General features: G+C 45.9%; 1 protein-coding gene across 1 annotated transcript in view; it reads left to right on the top strand.

The window, feature by feature from the left end:
- The window catches only part of EML6 (EMAP like 6), a 288,561-nt gene that overhangs the window by 252,634 nt on the left and 14,846 nt on the right, over window positions 1-21,081 (top strand). The window contains exons 28-31 of the mRNA XM_052648401.1: window positions 13,986-14,000; window positions 15,322-15,330; window positions 16,174-16,252; window positions 19,117-19,246. Of these exons, the coding sequence (XP_052504361.1) occupies window positions 13,986-14,000; window positions 15,322-15,330; window positions 16,174-16,252; window positions 19,117-19,246 (233 nt within the window). The remainder of the gene's footprint in view (window positions 1-13,985; window positions 14,001-15,321; window positions 15,331-16,173; window positions 16,253-19,116; window positions 19,247-21,081) is intronic.

The raw sequence follows: 21,081 nt of genomic DNA on the forward strand, positions 1-21,081 counted from the left end.
AGAGGAGTCTGGCAGTCTTCAGTCCAAAGGGTGGCAAAGAGTTGGACACAACTGAGTGACTAAGCATGGCAAGAAAGGTAAAGATAGCTGCTGCTGCTGCTAAGTCACATTAGTCGTGTCCAACTCTGTGCGACCCCATAGATGGCAGCCCACCAGGCTCCTCCGTCCATGGGATTCTCTAGGCAAGAACACTGGAGTGGGTTGCCGTTTTCTTCTCCAATGCATGAACGTGAAAAGTGAAAGTGAAGTCGCTCAGTCATGTCTGACTCTTATCGACCCCATGGACTGCAGCCTACCAGGCTCCTCCGCCCATGGGATTTTCCAGGCAAGAGTACTGGAGTGGGGTGCCATTGCCTTCTCTGGGTAAAGGTAAAGAGGACCCTAAAAATTTTGAGTCTTAAAATCCAGAATTTTGAAGCTGCCTTATTTTCTTCATCACACAAGATTGTCATAGATTAGCATATGTAGAATTAACTTTTTTTTAAATACCAATGATAAAAAATGCTTCATGGTGTTGTGCCTACCAGGGGTAGGCAGTTTAGTACTTAGTGCTGTGCTGTGCTTAGTCGCTCAGCCGTATCCAACTCTTTGCGACCCCCTGGACTGCAGCCCACCAGGCTCCTCTATCCGTGGGATTCTCCAGGCAAGAATACTGGAGGGGGTTGCCACGACCTACTCTGGGGGATCTTCCCAACCCAGGGATTGAACCCAGGTCTCCTGCATTGCAGGCAGATTCTTTACCATCCAAACCACCAGGGAAGCCCATTTTAGTACTTTACTGGCATATAAAAACAAATACTTTACTGGCATATAAAAACAAACTACTTCCTTAGTAGCTCAGCTGGAGAAGGCAATGGCACCCCACTCCAGTACTCTTGCCTGGAAAATCCCATGGACGAAGGAGCCTGGTGGGCTGCAGCCCATGGGGTCGTTAAAAAGTCAGACACGACTGAGCAACTTCACTTTCACTTTTCACTTTCATGCATTGGAGAAGGAAATGGCAACCCACTCCAGTGTTCTTGCCTGGAGAATCCCAGGGATGGGGGAGCCTGGTGGGCTGCCATCTATGGGGTCGCACAGAGTCAGACACAACTAAAGTGACTTAGCAGCAGAGGAGTAGTCAAGCCTTTTCTATAGATAGCAGTGTCTTTGATAACTTAAAAAAGCCTTGACAGCATCAGTTCCCAGAGGGGGCTGTAACCACTCTAGGGTTCCAGCTGCACAGCATGCTGGGAGCTAAGCAGGCCCACACCAGGAAGGGGCCAAGGGAGAAGGAGCAGTAAGTAGTGTCTGAGTTAGCAGCCTTCATGGGGACAAGTCTGTTCCTAATCAGAACTGAGAACAGCAGTCCTCCCCAATCCTGGTCAGTAATTTAGGGGAGCTTGAATCGCAGAGACAGGACTGTAGACAGCTTCTGAACTGCAGAAGAAAGAGGCGCCAGGCAAGACAGGCATTCAGAGAATTTGTGAGAAAGCAGGATGAGACAGGGAAGGGGGGTAGCACCTGGCCCTTGGGGTGGGGGGAGCTCCTCCCAGTATCAGGCAGACAGCTCACCTGGGGTACAAAATGGGCTCCATGGAGTCCAGCACCTGGCTCGAGAGAGAGGCAAATGCTCTGGGCCTCGGATGTCGGGCCCAGGGGACCAGGCGGCACCCAGGTTCTCCCTGGGGATATTCAGGACTGTCAGCCCTGACACCACTCCCTTTGACTACTTCAAGCCCTGCAGGAGTGGCCTTGACCTTCCCTTCACCATTCCCTCCTGTGTGTATCTGCAAATACCCTCCTGTGCCTGTTCTAACACCTGTGCCAAAACGTGCACCAGTAAGACTAATGGGAGATAAATACTCAAGGATCACAAGAGACCTAGGCTCAGAACACCCACTCAGGGCAGGGGACTTATCTTGCCTCCCGTCAGTGTTTCAGGCAGTTCTGCATTCTGTTTACATCCCTTTCCACCTTAGAACCTGTGAGAGGAGTGCAGCATCTGTTATGTTGAGAACAATGCCTTGAAGGCAGCTGTACATTATGCATCCATCAGTTTTTAAGCAACTGAATTCCTAATTCCTAAAATTTATGATAGTCATAGATTAAGTAGCTGGGAGGCTTTGGGTTATGTGTTTTGGTATAATTCTATAACCTTATGAGTTCCTGTTTTTCAAAAGCCATATGATCTTCAGTTTCAGTCTTTTGAGAGGTGGGAAAGCTGAGAGAAATGGTAAATGCTTTCGAAAGAATACTAGGCTACCCCTATTGATGCATAGTCCCTTCCAGGTGATCCGCAAGCATCCTGGCCCCTCACTTTAGCTTTGCTCTGGTGCACTGGATGCCTGGCCTCCTTGGCACCGCCACACCTGTCTAGCCAGGCCCCAGTCTTGGTAAGCTGTTGGGTCAGCCTTCCACTCAGCAGACACATGTGGCACATGGCTGAGGGAAGTCCAGAAGTCTCATCTAGCACTCAGAATGCACACTGATCTCTGGTTTTCCTGTCCCAAGCAGGGAATCTGGTCTCTATTGAGGGCACATTAATTTGTTCCCCCAAATGACTGGATATTGCTTAAATTATTGTAGACCTAAAATGAAAAAACTGACTCTTTTTAAAGTCATGAAGTTGTAATGATATTTTAAATGTGAGTCTTTTTCTGCTTTCTTTTAATAGGAGCTTTTTCCCCCCTGTCTTTGATGCACCGTGTTATATGTTGGATAGTCTTGTCTAAAACATCAGAAATCTTTCTTTTCTGGTTTTGATGCTTGGCTCAAGCTCCCTGAATTTGGCTTCAAAGACCATAAGAATATAGGACTTCTGGTATCTTAGATAGAATTTCATAAGATTGGTAGGCAGTGACAAAAATAGCCTAAATCTTTCACACTTGGTCTGAACTCCCTGTGTCAGCTGCGGCCTCAGCAAGAGAGAGAGATACTCTGCAAAGGAAGTCATTCGGGGAGAGCTTAATGAAAAGACAGCGACGTGGGCAGGATTGAGAAGGTGGTGTGGCACCTCGGCGGTGATAACGACTAGAAGGGCAAGGGCAGGAAGCTGTTGCCCAGGTATGGAGAGGGTGGCTATAGGAGCAGGCCACCTTCCAGGAGCTGAGACCTGAGGGGAGGGTTGCAGGTAATTAATCTGAGTCCCAGAAAGGAGGTGTTGAGGGAATGGATGCATCAGCTGCGTTCTCTCCTCGCCTGCTGGCCTCCTGCTGCCTCTCTTTAGCTGAATGCAGTCTGTGCCTGAAGGGCAAGGCCGGGCCTTGATGCAGTCTACGGCAGGCAGCCATGGAGGGCAGAGAGCAGAGCAGAACGGTAGACGGGAGATATGGAAGGACACACAGAAAACACCGGCCCAGTCTCCTTGAATATTTTCCTTATGGAAACTAATATCATTATCACCGAAGAGAAATTCAGGCCACTTTAATATTGAACAGCAATTATCGCCCTTTATAAATGCTTCTGGATATGTACAGGTATTTATTACCTAATATTATAACTGTATATATCTATAATCAAAGACATCAGTAAATACATCCAAATCAATATCAAGAGTTATTAGAGACACTTAAAACCTTACCTAGTTTAAGTGGAACAGTTTTGATGAGCCATAGTTTTTCATCACTGTCTAGGGGTACCACAAGAATCGACTCATTAGAGATGAGAATTACAGCTTTTTAAAATCAATAACATTTCAACATCTTTGGCCCATCTCCAGAGATTTTTATTTTCACATTAAGACAAAATCAAGAAATTAGAAACTTAAAACTATAGAATTGTTTGGTATCAATATCCAGTCTTCAGTATGGATCAGAATTATCAGGCAACCTGTTTTTGCATCCCATGGTAACTGGGTGATCACCACAGAGGTGAATCACAAAAGGCATTTTCTTACTTTCTAGATAGGATCTAACAGTATCTCCAGATGTGTGGGATACCGTCTTTTATTAAAATCCAAATATGCTGGCCACACATTAGTCTTCCAGTGGTACCCAGTGGGGCCATGTCCCCACCTTTTCCTCACTTCACTGCTTAGATTAACCATCTGCATGGGGAATAGTAATAATGGAGGTTCTTACTTAATATATTCAGTTGTAACCCGCATTCAGACAAAACCCCAAATTTATGATGAAAGAAAAAATAAATACAAATTGAATTATTTTTATGGAAATCGGCATTAAAGTATTTACTAACTTTTATTTTTCTAAGTGGATGTAATTGTTAGCTTAGGGATTGTTTTCTCAATGCACCTGAGTCAGCAGTCTGTATTTTTTCAGGGTCCTTTATTAACTAGTGCTGAGGCTTGCAGCTTCTGGGGCTCTGTCCAGGGACAAATGAAAGAATGTGGGACTTAACCCTTTCTGTTTCCGCACCATCTTTATAGCATCATCTTGCCTATTATAGCATTTTCCACCTTTTACTAAAAGAAGGAGAGACTCAACCCTCCAGTCTTGTTTTCTCACCTCAGAAGCTGTATAACTTATAGTCACAAATTGCAAATCAAAATACCATACTAAAGCATATTTTTTCTTCACTCAGAAAGGCCTTGGGCTTCCTGCTAGCATGTCCTGTTTATCTCAGACTGGCAAGGTCATTTTTCTTAAAAAAAAAAAAAAAAAATCTGAATTAGAAAAGTTAGTTGTTAATACTTAAATTGTCTTAGCACCAGTTTGATGTAGTTTACTTATAAATTATGGATAACTAGAAATTGTGTGTGTGTGTGTGTGTGTGTGTGTGTGTGTACCATAACTTCTTTTTCCATTTCCTTCATTGATGGGCACTTAGGTTGTTTCCGTGTCTTAGCTACTGTAAATAATGCTGCTGTGAATTTAGGGGTACAGTTATATTTTCAATTTAGTATTTTTCATTTCCTTTAAATATTCCAGAAGCATAATTGCCAGATCATTGGGTAATTCTGAGTCTCCTCCATACTTTTTTCCGTAGTGGCTGTGTCAGTTTACATTCCCAGTGCACAGGGACTCCGTTTCCTTCACACCCATGCCGGCATTTATCTCTTTTTGATGATGGCCATTCTAATGGTCATGAGGTGATCTCTCACTGTGGTTTCAGTTTGTATTTCTCTAACAACTAGTGGTGTTGAGCATCCTCTCATGTACTTATTGTCCTTCCATGGATCTTCTTTGGAGAAATGTCTATTCAGGTCCTGTGCCCATTTTTAAATTAGATTATTTGGATTTTTTTGCTTTTGAGTTGTATGAGTTTTATAATACATTTCAGATATTAACTCCTTATCAATATATGGTTTGCAAATATTTTCCCCAATCCATAGATTGTCTCTTCACTTTGTTGATTTCTTCTGTTGTGCAGAAGCTTTTTAGTTTACTGTAGTTCCGCTTGTTTATTTTTTATTTTATTGCTTGTCCTTTTGTGCTTGTGCATTAAATCTATAGATGACTTTTGTAGTAGTGACAGTTTAACAACATTCTTCTAATGCATGAACGTGATGTACCTTCACATTGATTTGCTTCCTCTTTAATTTCTTTTATCAGTCTCTCATAGTTTTCAGAGTAGAGATTTTCACCTGCATAGTTAAATTTATTCCTAAGTATTTTGTTTTTGATGCTCTTGTAAATGTGATTGATTTCTTTCTTTCTCTGAAAATTTGTTGTTAGTGTATAGAAACACTGCTGATTTTTCTCTGTTAATTTGTATCATGTAACTTTACTGAAATCATTGATTAGATTTAACAGGTTTATGATTATCTTTAGGATTTTCTATATATAAAAACATGTTATCTAAAAATAGAGATAATGTATCCAGTTCTGATACTTGTATTTCTTTTTCTTACCTGATTACTCTAGCTAAGACTTCCAACTATGTTGAATAGGAATGGTGCAAGAGGCACCCATGTCTTATTCCTGATCTTAGAGGAAAAGCTTTTAACCTTCCACCACTAAGTATGATATTTGCTATGGGCCTGTCTTACGTGGCCTTCATTTTGTTGAGATATGTTCCTTCTATTTCTAATTTGTTAAAAGTTTTTATTATGCGTGGATGTTGAATTTTGTAAAATGCTTTTTCCATGTTTATTGAGATGATCATTTATTTCTTTCCTTTCATTCTATTAACATGATGTATCACATTGCTTGACTTGCATAGGTTGAACCATCCTTGCATCCCCAAGATAAATCCCATTATTCATGGTGAATGATTCTAGTAATGTGCTGCTGAATTCAGTTTGCTAGTATTTTATTGAGAATGTTTACACGTGTATTCATCAGAGATTTTGGCCTCTACTTTTCTGGTAATGTCCTTTTCTGTTTTTGGTATCAGGTTAATGCTGGTCTCATAAAATGAGTTTGGGAGTGTTCTCTCCTCTTTGGTTTTTTGGAGGAGTCTGAGAAGGATTGGTGTTAATTCTTCTTCAAGTGTTTGGTAGAATTCACCCAGTGAAGGCATCTAATTCTGGACTTTTTCTTCAGTGGGATGGTAACCATATTTTAAAGTAGAAATCCTCACAGTTAAAATTTTTTACTTTGAAATCAGTCTCTATCTTGGCTATTTTTTAAAGCAAAAGTTAGTTGATGGCAGAGTTTTCTATCAACTTTATTATCACTACCACTACCTCTCCAACATTTGAAACCTTCCACATGTTTCCATTTTCCTAGTTTTTTGGTTCTGGAATCTCTCTAACTTTTACAAAAAGAATTGGCTTGGTGAGAGTCAGTACAAAATTTAGCTGCCCTTGGATTATTCTCTTACATCTAAAACCCCAGTAAATAATCCAGGAAAGCAGCTCACTGTATTCTGGCAAGGGCTTCAGACGATCAGAACTGGGATTGGTGTCAGAAGTGGGATTAATGCCACTGCTTTTTCATCCTACTCATGTTTGTTGGAGGTCTGAGGATTGCCCTAAGAGTTGAACAATCACAGGCCTTTGTTGTTTGCCAAATTCGATTCTCCTAAATCCGCTCATCCAGCTAGGATGTCAACTCTGTGAAAGCCAAATTTCTGATACAGTGCTTGATCTCCAAATTGATAACAGCACCAGCACTCCATGAATATTGGTTGAATGAATGGATAAACTTCTAACAAGATTTAGGTTGATTTCCAGTCACTGACACCCATGGATTAAATATCAGCCTATGATTTTGTCAGCATCTTGTCTTTATATCCATAATCTGTCTCTAAGCAGTTGGTACCCCTGGTCCCTTCCAGCCCACAGGTTAAAGGATTCTGCCTTTAGGCAATTGCGAACACCAGCGCTAAGTGGAGAGACCCTTACTCCTAAGCGCCATCTCTGTGGCACTGAGGGTCTTTGTCCCCTTTGGCAGGGAGTGTGACAGTGAGTGTTTAGGAGGGATCTAGAGGGTCAGGCAATTTCCATGCTCAGGCACATATGCTGCAAGCTTCCCTTCATGTGGCTGAATGAGTAGTGCCTCCAACAGTTCCCATGGACAGGGAGGGACTCATCCCTGGGCACCACTGGCCCGTTGCAATATTCACCCACATTTGGCTGCCAGCATCTCATTAGCTTTTAGTAACCCCCACTTGTGGATCTACAGACAGATCAGGATCCTGAAGGGTGGTCTTTGTCCTCCCCCACCCTCTAGAACCTCACTCTGGAGAGGATGGTGTGAGCACCCCCTAGACAGTACTGGGTAGGGGGGAGGGCATTGTATGCTGGGTGGAATCCTTCTCCCAATCACCCAGAGTGAAGGGCAGGGAAAAGAGTATTTTCCACTCCACAGACTGCCTTCCCCCAGCAGGCAACCTCGCCGCCCATCCATCTCAACTACTCAGCACAAGGAAACTCTGAGGTGGCAGCGCCAGAGCTATTCTTAGCAGGGGATTATAAAGGAGGAGTCTGCGAATACTCTTACATTAATCTTTTAGTCCCTCTGGTGCATATTCACTCTCAATCTAGGCCATATGTTCCTGAGGAAACCAGGAAGCTTTTATAAACCAAAATTAGAAGCAGATCCTGAGCCTTCTCTGAATGGTGGTCCCCTCCTCTCGGAACTGACAAGTCCTAGACTTCACTTTCACTTTTCACTTTCATGCATTGGAGAAGGAAATGGTAACCCACTCCAGTGTTCTGGCCTGGAGAATCCCAGGGACGGGGGAGCCTGGTGGGCTGCCATCTGTGGGGTCGCACAGAGTCAGACATGACTGAAGTGACTTAGCAGCAGCAGCAGCACCAAATAACCTAAAAATTCCACTCTGGCACTAGCGTTTTCCAGACTTTTTCTTAAACTGTACTTACGGCTGAATGAGAAAGGCCCTAAAGCTTATCTACTTCTACTGTCTCACATCATTTCTGAATCAATTTGAACAGATTTATGAACTGAAGAAGAAAATCCTATGACGAGAACTGTACATCATGGCTATATAAAGAAATGTTAAGGGGGGTTGTTTTGTTTTGTTTTTGTGTTTTTTTTGTTTCCCAAATTAATGGCTGCCTTTGATGCATAGTTCCTTAATATATGAGTCCATGGTGTAAGATTGTTAAAAGTTCCACTAACTTGTAAATGTCATCTATCTGACTCTCCGTTTCTCAAGGGCCAGCCGCGTGTCTGTCGCGGTGGCCTCTGTGTGCCTCACACCGTGCCTTGCACATGGTATATAGTGAGCAAATATTTCCTCAGTGAGTAGACAAATAGGCACATTTATTTAACCTGCTCCTCTGCTTATTTAAGTAAATTAATCTGTTCTCAAAATGGCCTACAAATCTGTCCTTTGTCAGCAAACCACTTTTACCTTCATTTTGCTAGCACTGATGGGTGGTCTTACTATTGTGGGGAAGGTGTGACCCATGTAGAACTGAATGATGCCCCATCTGGCCATGGAACTGCTCTTGGTTAAATGATTTCCTATCTTCATACCCCTTGTTCATTAGGGATTAAATTTTATTTGGTTTAAATCTATTTAAATAACCCAAGGCAAAAAGGACTGAAAGAAAAGTCTATATTATTATAGCCACCACACCTATCTTACAGACAAAGCTTCTTAGCAGATTTATAGTGAAATAAAGAATATGCTCACAAGTAGCAAAGTCTAAAAATATGGAAAGGTTTAGATTTCCCTGAGTTGAAGCAAATCCCCATCTATAGGTAATCCCAGTTTTCCTTCGTACCTTTTGTGCTATGTTTGGGGACAGAAGTCCACTGGGAGAAACTGCCCCAGTTTTTTTTTTAATGCTTTATTGCATCAGTTAATCCACATTTCAAGTTTGCTTGAGGCTTGATGAACATGAAGAAGCAAGACAATGCTCCCATCCATAGTGATATCAACAAATAAACAGCCCAGCTCTCCTGGCGCTTTCCTCAGCTCCGCTGGCCTGACAGAAGCCCTTTGTCATCACTGATCAATAGCTGCTTTGTGAGCTTGTATCGAAGAGCTGCTAAGAACTGACAATCGTGCTGGCAGGTGCTGCTGAACTTAACATAACTGAGATCTGTCAAAAGCATCTGATCCCATGGTAGAGGGACCATGAAGGGCATAAACTTTGGTACACAGCCCTGCAGTTGCAAACAGGTTGCCTGTGAGCTAAGCTCAGACCTCATGCTGGGAGGGTGTTTGCGTCTGTGTAGGGTGGAGAGTCCCTGCTACTCCAGAACATTTCTCTCCAAGCTGAAGTCTTCTTCTTCCCTGAACCCCTTAATCCTGTGAGAGTTCTACACGCAGAGCTGCCCTGAGCAGGTGGAAGGTGGCGAGTTTCCTATTCTCTAACACGGTGGAGGGAACTGAAGGTGCAGAATCTATTAATCACTTCAAAGGCCGGTTTCTTGGTCATGTAACTCTTCTGAAAGTTTGTTAGTGATTCTTAAGGGAATTTAATGCTACCTTCATAAATGGTTTTCCCTTTTCAGATCTCTTGGCTTTCTGTGTTGTTTGAAGCAAAGTAATGACTATGTAATGGGTAGTTTTAGGAACTGAGCCTTCCATTCATTAGAAAATAGCTTGCTCAATTTTTATCACAAAGAATGGGCCAGGGTGTAAAAATGCAGAGATGTTATAGAATGCTATGAAGTGCTGTAAAATGATTTTTAAATAGATTAACACACCTAGGAAATCATACTCCTACAGTGGGATCAGTTGACTCAAACCCACTCACACATGGAGCTAAAGAACACATCACAAATGGGTAAGCACTTTTTTACCCAGAGGGAGTCTCTTTCAGAAGATAGTGGCAAAGTTGGGTCTTACTATTTTAGTCAAGTGTTTAAATGTCTCCTGGATCTCCATTTAGAGGGAATGCATGCTACTAGGGTCGTTTACCCTCCCACTTTTTACTGTTGTGTGGTCAAGATGTGATAACTGAGGTCTTTGCAGAAGCAGTTGTTAGGATGCACAATCTGTGCCCCTTGGCATGATGTCCATGGGTGTAGGACATGGAGGACTGGGCTTCTTGTGGGTGTGTGGAAAGCATATTGGTGCCACTGTTGTGCTCTGAACAGCTGGTGTGCTCTAAGCAGCCCCATCCACTCCTTTGAAGTTCACATCGTGCCGGGCCATCTCCCCCCGCCCCCAGTTCCGGTCTTTTATCGGTTCCCTGTCCCTGTCTGGCTGGTGGTCAGCTGGCTGACCCCAGCTCCTGCCGCACTGCAGCTTATGTCATCAACCATCGCTCCTCTCGCTGACTTAACCTTCCCTCCTCTCGATTTCTCATTCCCAGAACACCTGACCTTCATCCTCACCAAGGTACCCAACGCCTAGACACCTCCATTTTTCTCTCAGCTCCCTCCCAGCCTCCCTTCTTGCCTCCTTAAATGCCACCCCTCCGGTCCTCTGTGCTCTTCATCCCTGTATTTCTCCTACCCCTCTACTCCTCTGACTAGAAGATCACACTGGTGCTGGTTGCCCTCACCAGAGTCCTTCCCATGCTCCACCCCACAAAACCATCCACTTCTTCTCAGAGAAAGTGAGTCCCTCCTATTCATGGTGGCGCTTGGGCCCTGACCTTCCTACTATCCAAGCTCCCTCATCATTTCTCGTCTTCCCTCTGTCTCCTATGCCACCTGCCCCAAACTGGATCCATGTCCTTAGTCAAGAAACACATTCCAGTCTTTCCCATCCCACTCAACTCTGCTCATGAGAGAAACAGTCCTTTGGCGGAGTTTACACATGTATCCCACCCCTTCACCTCCCCTCCCTGCCCCCTTCTCGTCCGTGCCTCATCTGGCCAGCCCATCTGCCTTCTGTCCCTGCTGACGTGGTCACTCAAGTTCCCAGTTTCAATCTATTCTCTTTGTCTTGTTTAAAGGACAAACTCGTTTCTTCTGTAGTAGCATTGTTCAATAGAAACATAGTGTAAGCTACAGAGGTGACTTTTCTAGCAGCCACGTTACAAAAAGTAAAAGAAATGGTAAACTTTAATTTTAATAACATATTTTTAACCCAATACAAAAAATATACCATTTTAACATGTAATCAATATAAAAATAATTCATTATTTTATATGTATTTTAACTATTATTTTTACTAGGTCTTCAAAACCAGGTCTGTATTTTGCAGTTACAATACGTTGCCATGTGGACAAGGCACAATTCAAGTGCTCAGCAGCTGCGGCCAGTGGTGACCATGTTGGACAGTGTAGGTTTAGATATTCTTCTACCGCTTACCCTTTGGAAACAATCTCTTCTGGCCCTCCTCCTACCACTCCAACCATTCCTTCTCAGGGCCCCATGTCTGCTTCCTCTTCCAGCCCCTCATATGCTGTTGGTGCTCAGGATCTCACCTTTGGCCATTCTCTCTTTTCACCTTACACCCTCTCCCTGATTCATATGTCCCACCTATTGGCCATGGTTCCTAGTGTTCTGTGTCTGAGTCCCACCTCTCAGTTGAACCTCCAGCTAGAATAGCCAACCCACAGACGTCCAGAGTTTGACATGCCAAAACTGAGCTCCCCATCTTCCCTCAGAAATCTCCTGTCTCAGGCGGTGCTGACGCCAAAGCAGGACACTGTTGTCCCACCTGAATTGCTCTCCCTCCTCATCCCCTAGAGCTCATCAGATGCAGTGTCCTTGAAGCCAACGTCGTCCGTGATAGTCTATTCACCTTTACTTGTGCTTCCCTCTGCTCCATTTCATCATGCCCTCGACTTTTCACCCGTATAGTTGACTGCTCACTGAAAACAGCGGAGTCTGGAACTGTACCTCTGTTTTGTTAAAAGGGACTGTGTCGTAGGCCACAGTCAAGAGCATTTTCAAGGTGGAAGGCTCCTCTCAGGATTGCCCATAGTTCTGCCTGATCCCCTTCTTTCAACTCCACTTCTTCACTGAGCAGCTCTACAGACTGTTCTGGAAGCCAAATAAATATTGGATTGGCCAAAAGGGTCATTTGAGTTTTTTCCATGTGATCTTATGGAAAGATCTACATTTGACAGAATCCAGTACCTTTTGTTTTGAAAATAGTTCTCATGGCTTTGGAGACTTTTCCTAAACCTGGACTTATCCTAGAGCAGAGGTTCTTAATTAATGCCTCTCTCAGTCTCAACCTGTCTCTCTCATACTACAGACATCTTTAAAAATATGATTAAAGCATACCTCTTTTGCCTAGAAAAAGGTATGCATGCACACACAATTTGACATGAATGCCAGGGGTGTCACTGAATCCCTGAAGCCCATTCATAGCGGAGACAGATCTTGCTAGAGGACAGTCCTAAACCAGTGCTCAAATCATCCCGTTTCCACCTGCAACCAGGATCCAGGGTCACTGGGTTTCCCAAGACATTTTGAAAACTCTTAGAGCATTTTAATAACACATCTTGGAATCTGAAGAATGCCACGCTTCCTCCAAGGACACTTTGAACATCGTTGGACTAACAGCACTAAAAACGATTCCAAATGTGCATTTCTTGGCTAAACGTAGCTGAGTTTCTCCACACCCACACCTCTCTTTATAGAAGCTGCTTGGAATGACTGTTTCTCACCGGTTCTCTGAGCCTTCCCCCCAGTCGGCTCTCACATTGCACTTCTCTCGGGTGGTGACTGACTTCCATAACCTCCTCAGTCATTTCAGAAGCTGCCCAGGAGCCTTGGCATTGACCCCTCACCCGTACAACTCAGGTCATCGTGTGCTCTGTTCCACCCCTCGCTCTGCCAGCCCAGCACCCCAGTGCGGGGCAGTGGGCAGGGAGGTGAACGCCTGAGCGCAGGCCACCCCTGGGGCCTGTCGTGGGGTGACAGCCCGTGCCACGGTAACACTCCACACACCTTCAAGTGAGTTGAAGCTTTCTCTTCCACGGCTGAGCTGCTGGGCTATGGGATTGCAGGTAGCACTGACCTGTCATAGTCCTTCTGTGCCTAGAGGGAACACAGGACCTGGAGTGGCGACTCATGGGTGTGGGGTGGGTCTCCAGCAGCCACCCCCCCCAGCACTGGGCAGGAAGGGAGCTGCCTCATTACTTAACACCGAGTCACAGGCTTGAGCTCGCAGGCCCCTCACTGAGGTTCCCACCTCCACCCTCTTTTCCTTGTGCCCTCTCCAAGCGCAGGCCTGATCTTCCTCCTCTCTCCTGATTACCCAGTTCGCTTGCTCTCTTGGCCAGGTTCCCTCCTTAAATTTTTTCCCAATGGAAACTTTCTGCTTTGTTTCCCAGAGTCTCTTCACAGCCCCACTTGCCCTGTGAGACCCCTTCTTGTCTCTGCTCCTCCCGCCTTCGGCCCCACCCCATCACCTTCCCAGCCCTACACCTCCCTGCAGATTCCCAGTCATGCTCACGGCCTTCCTCGCTCTCCATCCTGTGTGCCAGCTGCGAACAACCAACTATAAAGAGTTTATTGGACTGAAAAGTGAGTGAATGTTCTCACACGCTCTGCTCTTTCCCACCTCAGCAAAGCTTTTCAGAGTCACATTTCCAAAGGAATCTGAATCTGGAAGGATTTAGATCCACTGAAAGATACTAAACCTTCAGGGTTTGGCTGTGGTTGAAACTGTTGGCAGTCCCTCTCACGTCTGATGTTACGAACCCTGTTTATAGATGCCTGGAAAGAAGCCTTTAATGCTTGTATTGTGTTTTAACTTGCTTTCCTTTGGAGGCAGGGAATTGTCAAGTAAGTATGCGCAGCACTCTGCAAAAGCCCAGGTGTTGGATGAGCATCTAGAACTAAGCGTTCATGCAGAATTCACAGCCGTGGAGGGTCTATACTTAACACTCTGCTGAATTTGCCACAATGCAGGTTTCTGCCTTTTGCCCCCTCATCTTCAGTTTTGAAGCAATACAGCTGTAAACATGCTTGTGAAATAAGAAAGAAAACATTCTGAGATTGCTTTACTTTTCAGTTTTTTACTGAAAATCAAGGTGAAAAAAGCATCAGATTGCCTCCACGTGTATATATATACAACCCACTGTATATATAAGTACACAGTGTTTGTGCTTGTATGCATACTCTGTATACACTGTATAATATGCAACATATTATACAGCCCGTGTATGCCCTGAAAACGAGCCCTGCGTGTAATCTCAGATTCTGCCGTATGAACCGTGCTCTAGTTCCCCTGGCCCCTTGCTCCCATCTCAGACCTTGGCTTGCTTTTATCGTACACGCAGACACTCTTAGGTGGAAGAAGAAACCCACGGATGTCATTTAAAAGTTCCACTAAAACAGAAGAAAGAGCAGATGTCCCGGGAAGCGATAATTACCATGCATGCAGTCTAATTGTGAGAACCGCCTGCCCCCAGCCTCCCGCTCTTGCCCAATTTGGCAGCGGTGATGTCAGCCGGGGGTGTCGTTTGCAGAGATGTGCTCTCTCCCTATTCTTTGGTGCTGACAGTGATGCCATTTGGTCCAATTATCACTTATGATTACATAACATGTTTTGATTGAAGAGCTTCTGAGAAAATAAAGCTACCTTGTTTCTCCTGAGCACAAAAATGCAAGCCGTTCCAGCAGGCACGCTGCCCTCCCGAGAAACGTTGCGAACTATTAGGCTAAATTATGAGTTGAACTTGATTCGGAAACAAAGTGGCCATTGTGCCTGACTCCCACCGACATCCAGGAGGATGTGATTGTTTTTCTGACCACAAGTCCCTCTCCAGCGCACTCTAAACTAAGCAGAGGCCCCCTGGCGCATTGGCACAGCCCAGAGAGTGCGCGGAAGCAGTGACAAGCCCTCCTTTTTTCTCCCTATCCTGTAGGCGCTTTAGTGCAGAGTTTGCCCAGAGACGCCAGGGTATGAGCTTTCTGAATTTGGTAGAGCGGTGCACTCTTTCATTTCTGTTTTAGTTCTTTGCTGGCATGTTCGGGAAGCATGGTGTGTGCCACACAGGAATGTCTGTTCACTTGGACGATGCTTGTGCATGAATGAGGTGGTTGCTAGTGCAGCCCTAAACTTTACTAAGTTTCTCACTTGGCTTTGTTTGCTGCTTACAAGGGGATCCAGGTAATCCTTTCTCTTTATGTAGCCCCCAAAGCCAGAGCTAATGAACTGAAACATGTGGCAGGAGCTGGGCCCTTCCCCTGCCCCTCCCAGGGTCTCTAAATGCGGAGAAGTCCCATTTGAGGGAAGCTCGTGGTACCCCAAAATTGCCCTCCTCTTATAGGAGTCCTTGAGGGCTTCCCAGTTAGAGAAATTTCTTAATTAAAATTGGAGGCCCAAATCTGCAGAACTGAGCAGGGAAAAACAAGCTTTGGTGTGGTGGTAGCAGTTGAATGCAGACCATGAGCTTGCCCTGAGGGGTAGGGCCAAGGCCTTCATCCTTTGCTCCCTATCTGCCCTTTGTGTGGCAAGAATGACCTGGGCACTTGACCTTCAGGGCCGGTTCCCCAGCCTGGCTTGAAAGTCCTACTACACACCACACCAGGATCTCTGAGCACCTAATTCTGAACAGTGCATCCCCATATGAAAATGCCCAGTGGATTTAGGAAGTGCAACCCCTTCCTTCTCAGGCTTAGATGCCTCTTTAGTTTTAAAACCAACCCCTCTGGCTCATGCGTTCTTCCTGGCTCCCAGGAGAGAGGGGCTGACTCTGACTTCTATGCCTTACGTGTAGGGAAGTTCAACTCTGTGCCTGTGAATCCAGGGCCCAAAGTATCAGAAGCTGCTTTTCCTGGAGGCGGAAGAGGGGCTAGGGAGGGCCCTGGACAGGACAAACCCGGGGGTGTGGGGTCCTCCGAGTAGGGGAGGACAGAGAGAGCCTGGCATTGGTCTTAGCTGGCCGCACTGGACAGGCAACCTTGCTGCCTTTTATTCAACACTTTGCTTCTTTTGGACACTCTGTTCCAGACCACCCGTTAGCAGAGCGGCTCCCCAGCCTGAGAAGCTCCAGAAGAACAACATCACCAAAAAAAAGAAACTGGTTGAGGTGAGGAGGTCACACTATTTTGTTCTTCCATCTGCCGTCGATGTTCTAAGATCTGCCTGGTGGACATCACCACCTGCAAGTCCCACGGACACCTTCCGGTTACCCCAACTGGGCCAGCTGGCTCTCGCTTCTCCCGTCCCTGCCACACAGCACTGTGTTCCCCAGCAACGTCCAGAGTCACATCTCCTGGGTCGTGCTCCTTCAGCCCCACCACCAAGCCCTTTGGTTACTAACCCCAAAATATCCTGTGTCCTTCAGACCTGGTCCCTTTTCCCTGTACCTAGTGCCACCCAGGGGAGCTTATTCACCATCTCTAATGTCACTTGTCGGGTGCTGGGTCCTTTCCTATATATTGATACTTCCCACCGAGTCTTTCACACATTCCTCGAGTCTACAGGGTAGATCCCATTATTGTTCCATCTTACAGATGAGGGTGCTGTGGCTCAGAGAAGTCCAGTGACGGGTTAGGTCCCAGCCCTGGATCATAAGCCAGTGAGTGGAGAGGGCGTTGAACTCTGCTGTCAGGACCTGAGGATGAGAGCTCCGGGCTACCTCCTGATATCTGAGAGGGCCCTCCTAACTGTTCTCGCTGCCTCCAGACCCATCCCTTTCCTCTCTGACACATGCCCCGCTGCTCACAGAGTCAGCTCTTGACAATATAACTCTTCTCTCTCCACCCCGGCTTTGAGACCCAGGAGGGCCCCACTCTCCCGATGGGATCCACGATCATGGTTTCAGAACCTTACCCAGGAGCCCTCGTCCTAGCTCGTCACCTGAGGTTCTCCGCAGCAACTCATGCCCCTAACGCCGAAGCCATCGGTGTTCTCTGAAGCTGCCTGGGACTTTCGGGCCCCTGTGCCCAGAAGCCTCCTCCTCTTCCCTCCCCACACCCCATCCTTCCCGCCCTTCTCTGTGCAGCCTTCTCTGGTGCTCGCCACCCTAAACCCTCCTGCCCTCTACCCACCCCACACGCCCTCCTCCGCAGCCCTGCCCCACACTCTGCTGCCATTACTGCACGCTCATCTGGCCCCTACTACACTTGCAACTCCTTGAGGCCAGGAAAATTGAAGTTAAATTTTTTTTATTAGAAGAGGAAAATATATTGGGGGGGGGAGGGGTGATTATCATGGAAACAGCACAGGTCAGGAAATGCAGCTGAACTTCAGGAAAGAGGGGGTTCGGAAATGGAAAGGCTGTCATCAGCCAAGACAGTGCCTCTTTCTGCCCAGCAGGGCCTCATGTGAGCCTGACGCATCCTTCTCTTCTCCTGCAGACTTCTTGAGCTACTTTAGTAGACTGTGGTGCTGTCTGATGCAGGCATTTACATCTCCTCAGTTAATTAGGCAGCCGAGCCTACCAGTATCCCAGCTCTAAATTCCTGGGGGAAACTATCTAATTGGCCCAGCTTGAGACAGTTGCCCATGGGATCACATAGTACACACATGGTTTCTGGGAAGCACATGGTGAGGGGAGAGACTCGGGGTGGGGAGCTGCTAAGGAGGCAAAGAACATTCCAGGTGAGAGATTAAAAAAAAAAAAAAAAGAGTCATATAAATCGGAAAGATCCTGATACATGGGCTAAATGGGTGTATCAGCTTGACGAAAGGTCATGGGAGATTGTGAGAGCAGGGCCTCATTGTGCCAACTTAAGGAGTTTGGACTTTATCCCATAGGTAGTGAAAGTCAGTGCATGTTTTTGAGTAGGGACGTGTTGTGGTATTTTCAAATTAATCTCATGTTTGTAACTGGCAAGCTTTGGAGAGAGAAAAGGCTAAAAGCAGGGAACCTAGAGGAAAGGGACCCACGTCTTCTCAATCTTGGATCAGTCCCCACATCCCACCCCAACCAGCACGGTGCCCAGGACAGGAGAGCTGCCAGCAATGACAGCCAAGCCATCACGTGGAACTAAGAGCAGGTCTGATCTGAACCAGTCACTGCTCTTTGTCCTGGAAGACGAGACAGGAAGAAGAGAAAGACTGTAGGGAAAAAAAGAATGCAAATGGTATAGAAACTTTGTAGGGCAAGCACCCAGCAGCAGAATGAGCGTGACATTCGCCTCAGTGTTCTGCTTTGCAGTCCCTGCTGTATCCGAGGGATCAGAGCAAAGAGCCCTGAGCCACCCCTCAGCTCACCTCCAAGAGTGCCCGCCAAGTTGCAGATGTGCAACTTCAGGGCAGCCTTTACTGGGCATCCCTTCGATAGGCTTTGCCTCACCTGAGAAGCAGGGAAGCAAATCCGATTTATTTAGAAAGTTAGTTGTTCAGTCGTGTCTGACTCTTTGCAACCCGATGGGCTGTGGCCCGCCAGGCTCCTCTGTCCATGGGAGTCTCCAGGCAAGAATACTAGAGTGGGTAGCCATTCCCCTCTCCAGAGGGTCTTCCTGACCCAGGGATCAAACCTGGGCCTCCTGTATTGCAGGCAGATTGTTTTCCATCTGAGCCATTAGTCACTTAGCCATGTCCGACTCTTTGCAACCCCATGGACTGTGGCCCCCCAAGCTCCTCTGTCCGTGGGATTCTCTAAGCAAGCATGCTGGAGTGGATTGTCATTCCCTTCTGCAGAGGATCTTTCTGACCCAAGGATCAAACCCGGGTCGTCTTCATTGCAGGCAGATTCTTTACTGTCTGAGCTACAGGGAAGATCCTATCTGAGCCATTAGGGAAGCCTTATTTAGAAAACTCATTGTAATTCTATGTGTGAGGCTGCCCCCCAGCATCTTGGGGAGCTAAAGAAAGGGCTGCCCTGTATCCCCACCTGGCCGAGGAGTGAGTGGTTCCTGTGCTGAGTGGCTGTCCCCACAGTGCGGGTTTGTTCCTCTGCTCGTACTTCCCCTAAGGGCCCTTTCATCTCGTGTGGGAGTGTAGGAGCTGGCTCTCGACCACGTGTTTGGCTACAGAGGCTTTGACTGTCGCAATAACCTGCATTACCTGAACGACGGTGCCGACATCATCTTCCATACGGCCGCAGCCGGCATCGTTCAGAACCTCTCCACAGGTAAAGGGGTTGGGAGAAACAGTGGTTACTGTCTGAACACAGACGTTTGTTAATGTGCACTTTCCCACTGGTTATATGCCCCATAGCTTAAACTTGCTCTACCCTTCAGAGCCATTCCACTCCATTCCAGACTGGTGCCCTTCAGTCCTGGAAGATTCTCAGGCCCATGTTCACAGAGTCAGACCCACTTTCTCCCTGCCTCTCACCCAGCTGCATCTCATCTCAGCCCCTGGCAGGGAGGTGGTGTTTCCTTCAGCTCCATGGAGGCTGAGAGGGATGGAGAGAAGCCAGAAAGAGGGTGTGGAGAGCAGAGGAAGCTTTACAGACAGTAACCAACAACCAAGCAAGGGGGAGAGGGGTGGTTTTCTCATTGATTTCCAAGTCACCAAATTTTTTAGTAGCTCAGATTTTCAAGTTTTACCGGTTTCAAATATTTAACCAGATTCACAAGGAGAATGAGAACTGTGAAATAATTAACAAAAATTCCTTTAATTTCCCTTATATAGAATTTAACTATAAATTTAAAACTCATTTTTAAAAGAAACAACTGAAGCAAAAAGAATCACTCAGAAATTAAGAGACACCCCTATTTTTACCACAAGATTTAAATATGGTAATATGTTGCACTCATCTCACACACTAGTAAAGTAATGCTTAAAATTCTCCAAGCCAGGCTTCAGCAATACGTGAACCATGAACTTCCAGATGTTCAAGCTGGTTTTAGAAAAGGCAGAGGAACCAGAGATCAAATTGCCAACATCTGCTGGATCATGGAAAAAGCAAGAGAGTTCCAGAAAAACATCTATTTCTGCTTTATTGACTATGCCAAAGCCTTTTTGTGTGGATCACAATCAACTGTGGAAAATTCTGAAAGAGATGGGAATACCAGACCACCTGACCTGCCTCTTGAGAAACCTATATGCAGGTCAGGAAGCAATAGTTAGAACTGGACATGGAACAACAGACTGGTTCCAAATAGGAAAAGGAGTACGTCAAGGCTATATATTGTCACCCTGCTTATTTAACTTCTATGCAGAGTACATCATGAGAAACGCTGGGCTGGAAGAAGCACAAGCTGGAATCAAGATTGCCGGGGGAACTATCAATCACCTCAGATATGCAGATGACACCACCCTTATGGCAGAAAGTGAAGAGGAACTAAAAAGCCCCTTGATGAAAGTGAAAGAGGAGAGTGAAAAAGTTGGCTTAAAGCTCAACATTCAGAAAAAGAAGATCATGGCATCTGGTCATCACTTCAAGGCAAATAGATGGGGAAACAGTGGAAACAGTGTCAGACTTTATTTTGGGGGGCTCCAAAATCACTGTAGATGGTGATCACAGCCATGAAATTAAAAGACACTTACTTCTTGGAAGGAAAGTTATGACCAACCTAGATAGCATATTCAAAGGCAGAGACATTGCTTTGCCGACTAAGGTCCATCTAGTCAAGGCTATGGTTTTTCCTGTGGTCATGTATGGATGTGAGAGTTGGACTGTGAAGAAGGCTGAGCGCCAAAGAATTGATGCTTTTGAACTGTGGTGTTGGAAAAGACTCTTGAGAGTCCCTTGGACTGCAAGAAGATCCAACCAGTCCATTCTGAAGGAGATCAACCCTGGGATTTCTTTGGAAGGAATGATGCTAAAGCTGAAGCTCCAGTACTTTGGCCACCTCATGTGAAGAGTTGACTCATTGGAAAAGACTCTGATGCTGGGAGGGATTGGGGGTAGGAGGAGAAGGGGACGACAGAGGATGAGATGGCTGGATGGCATCACCAACTTGATGGACGCGAGTCTGTGTGAACTCTGGGAGTTGGTGATGGACAGGGAGGCCTGGC

Source organism: Budorcas taxicolor, chromosome 11 (genome assembly GCF_023091745.1).
Source record: "Budorcas taxicolor isolate Tak-1 chromosome 11, Takin1.1, whole genome shotgun sequence".
Taxonomy (NCBI): domain Eukaryota; kingdom Metazoa; phylum Chordata; class Mammalia; order Artiodactyla; family Bovidae; genus Budorcas; species Budorcas taxicolor.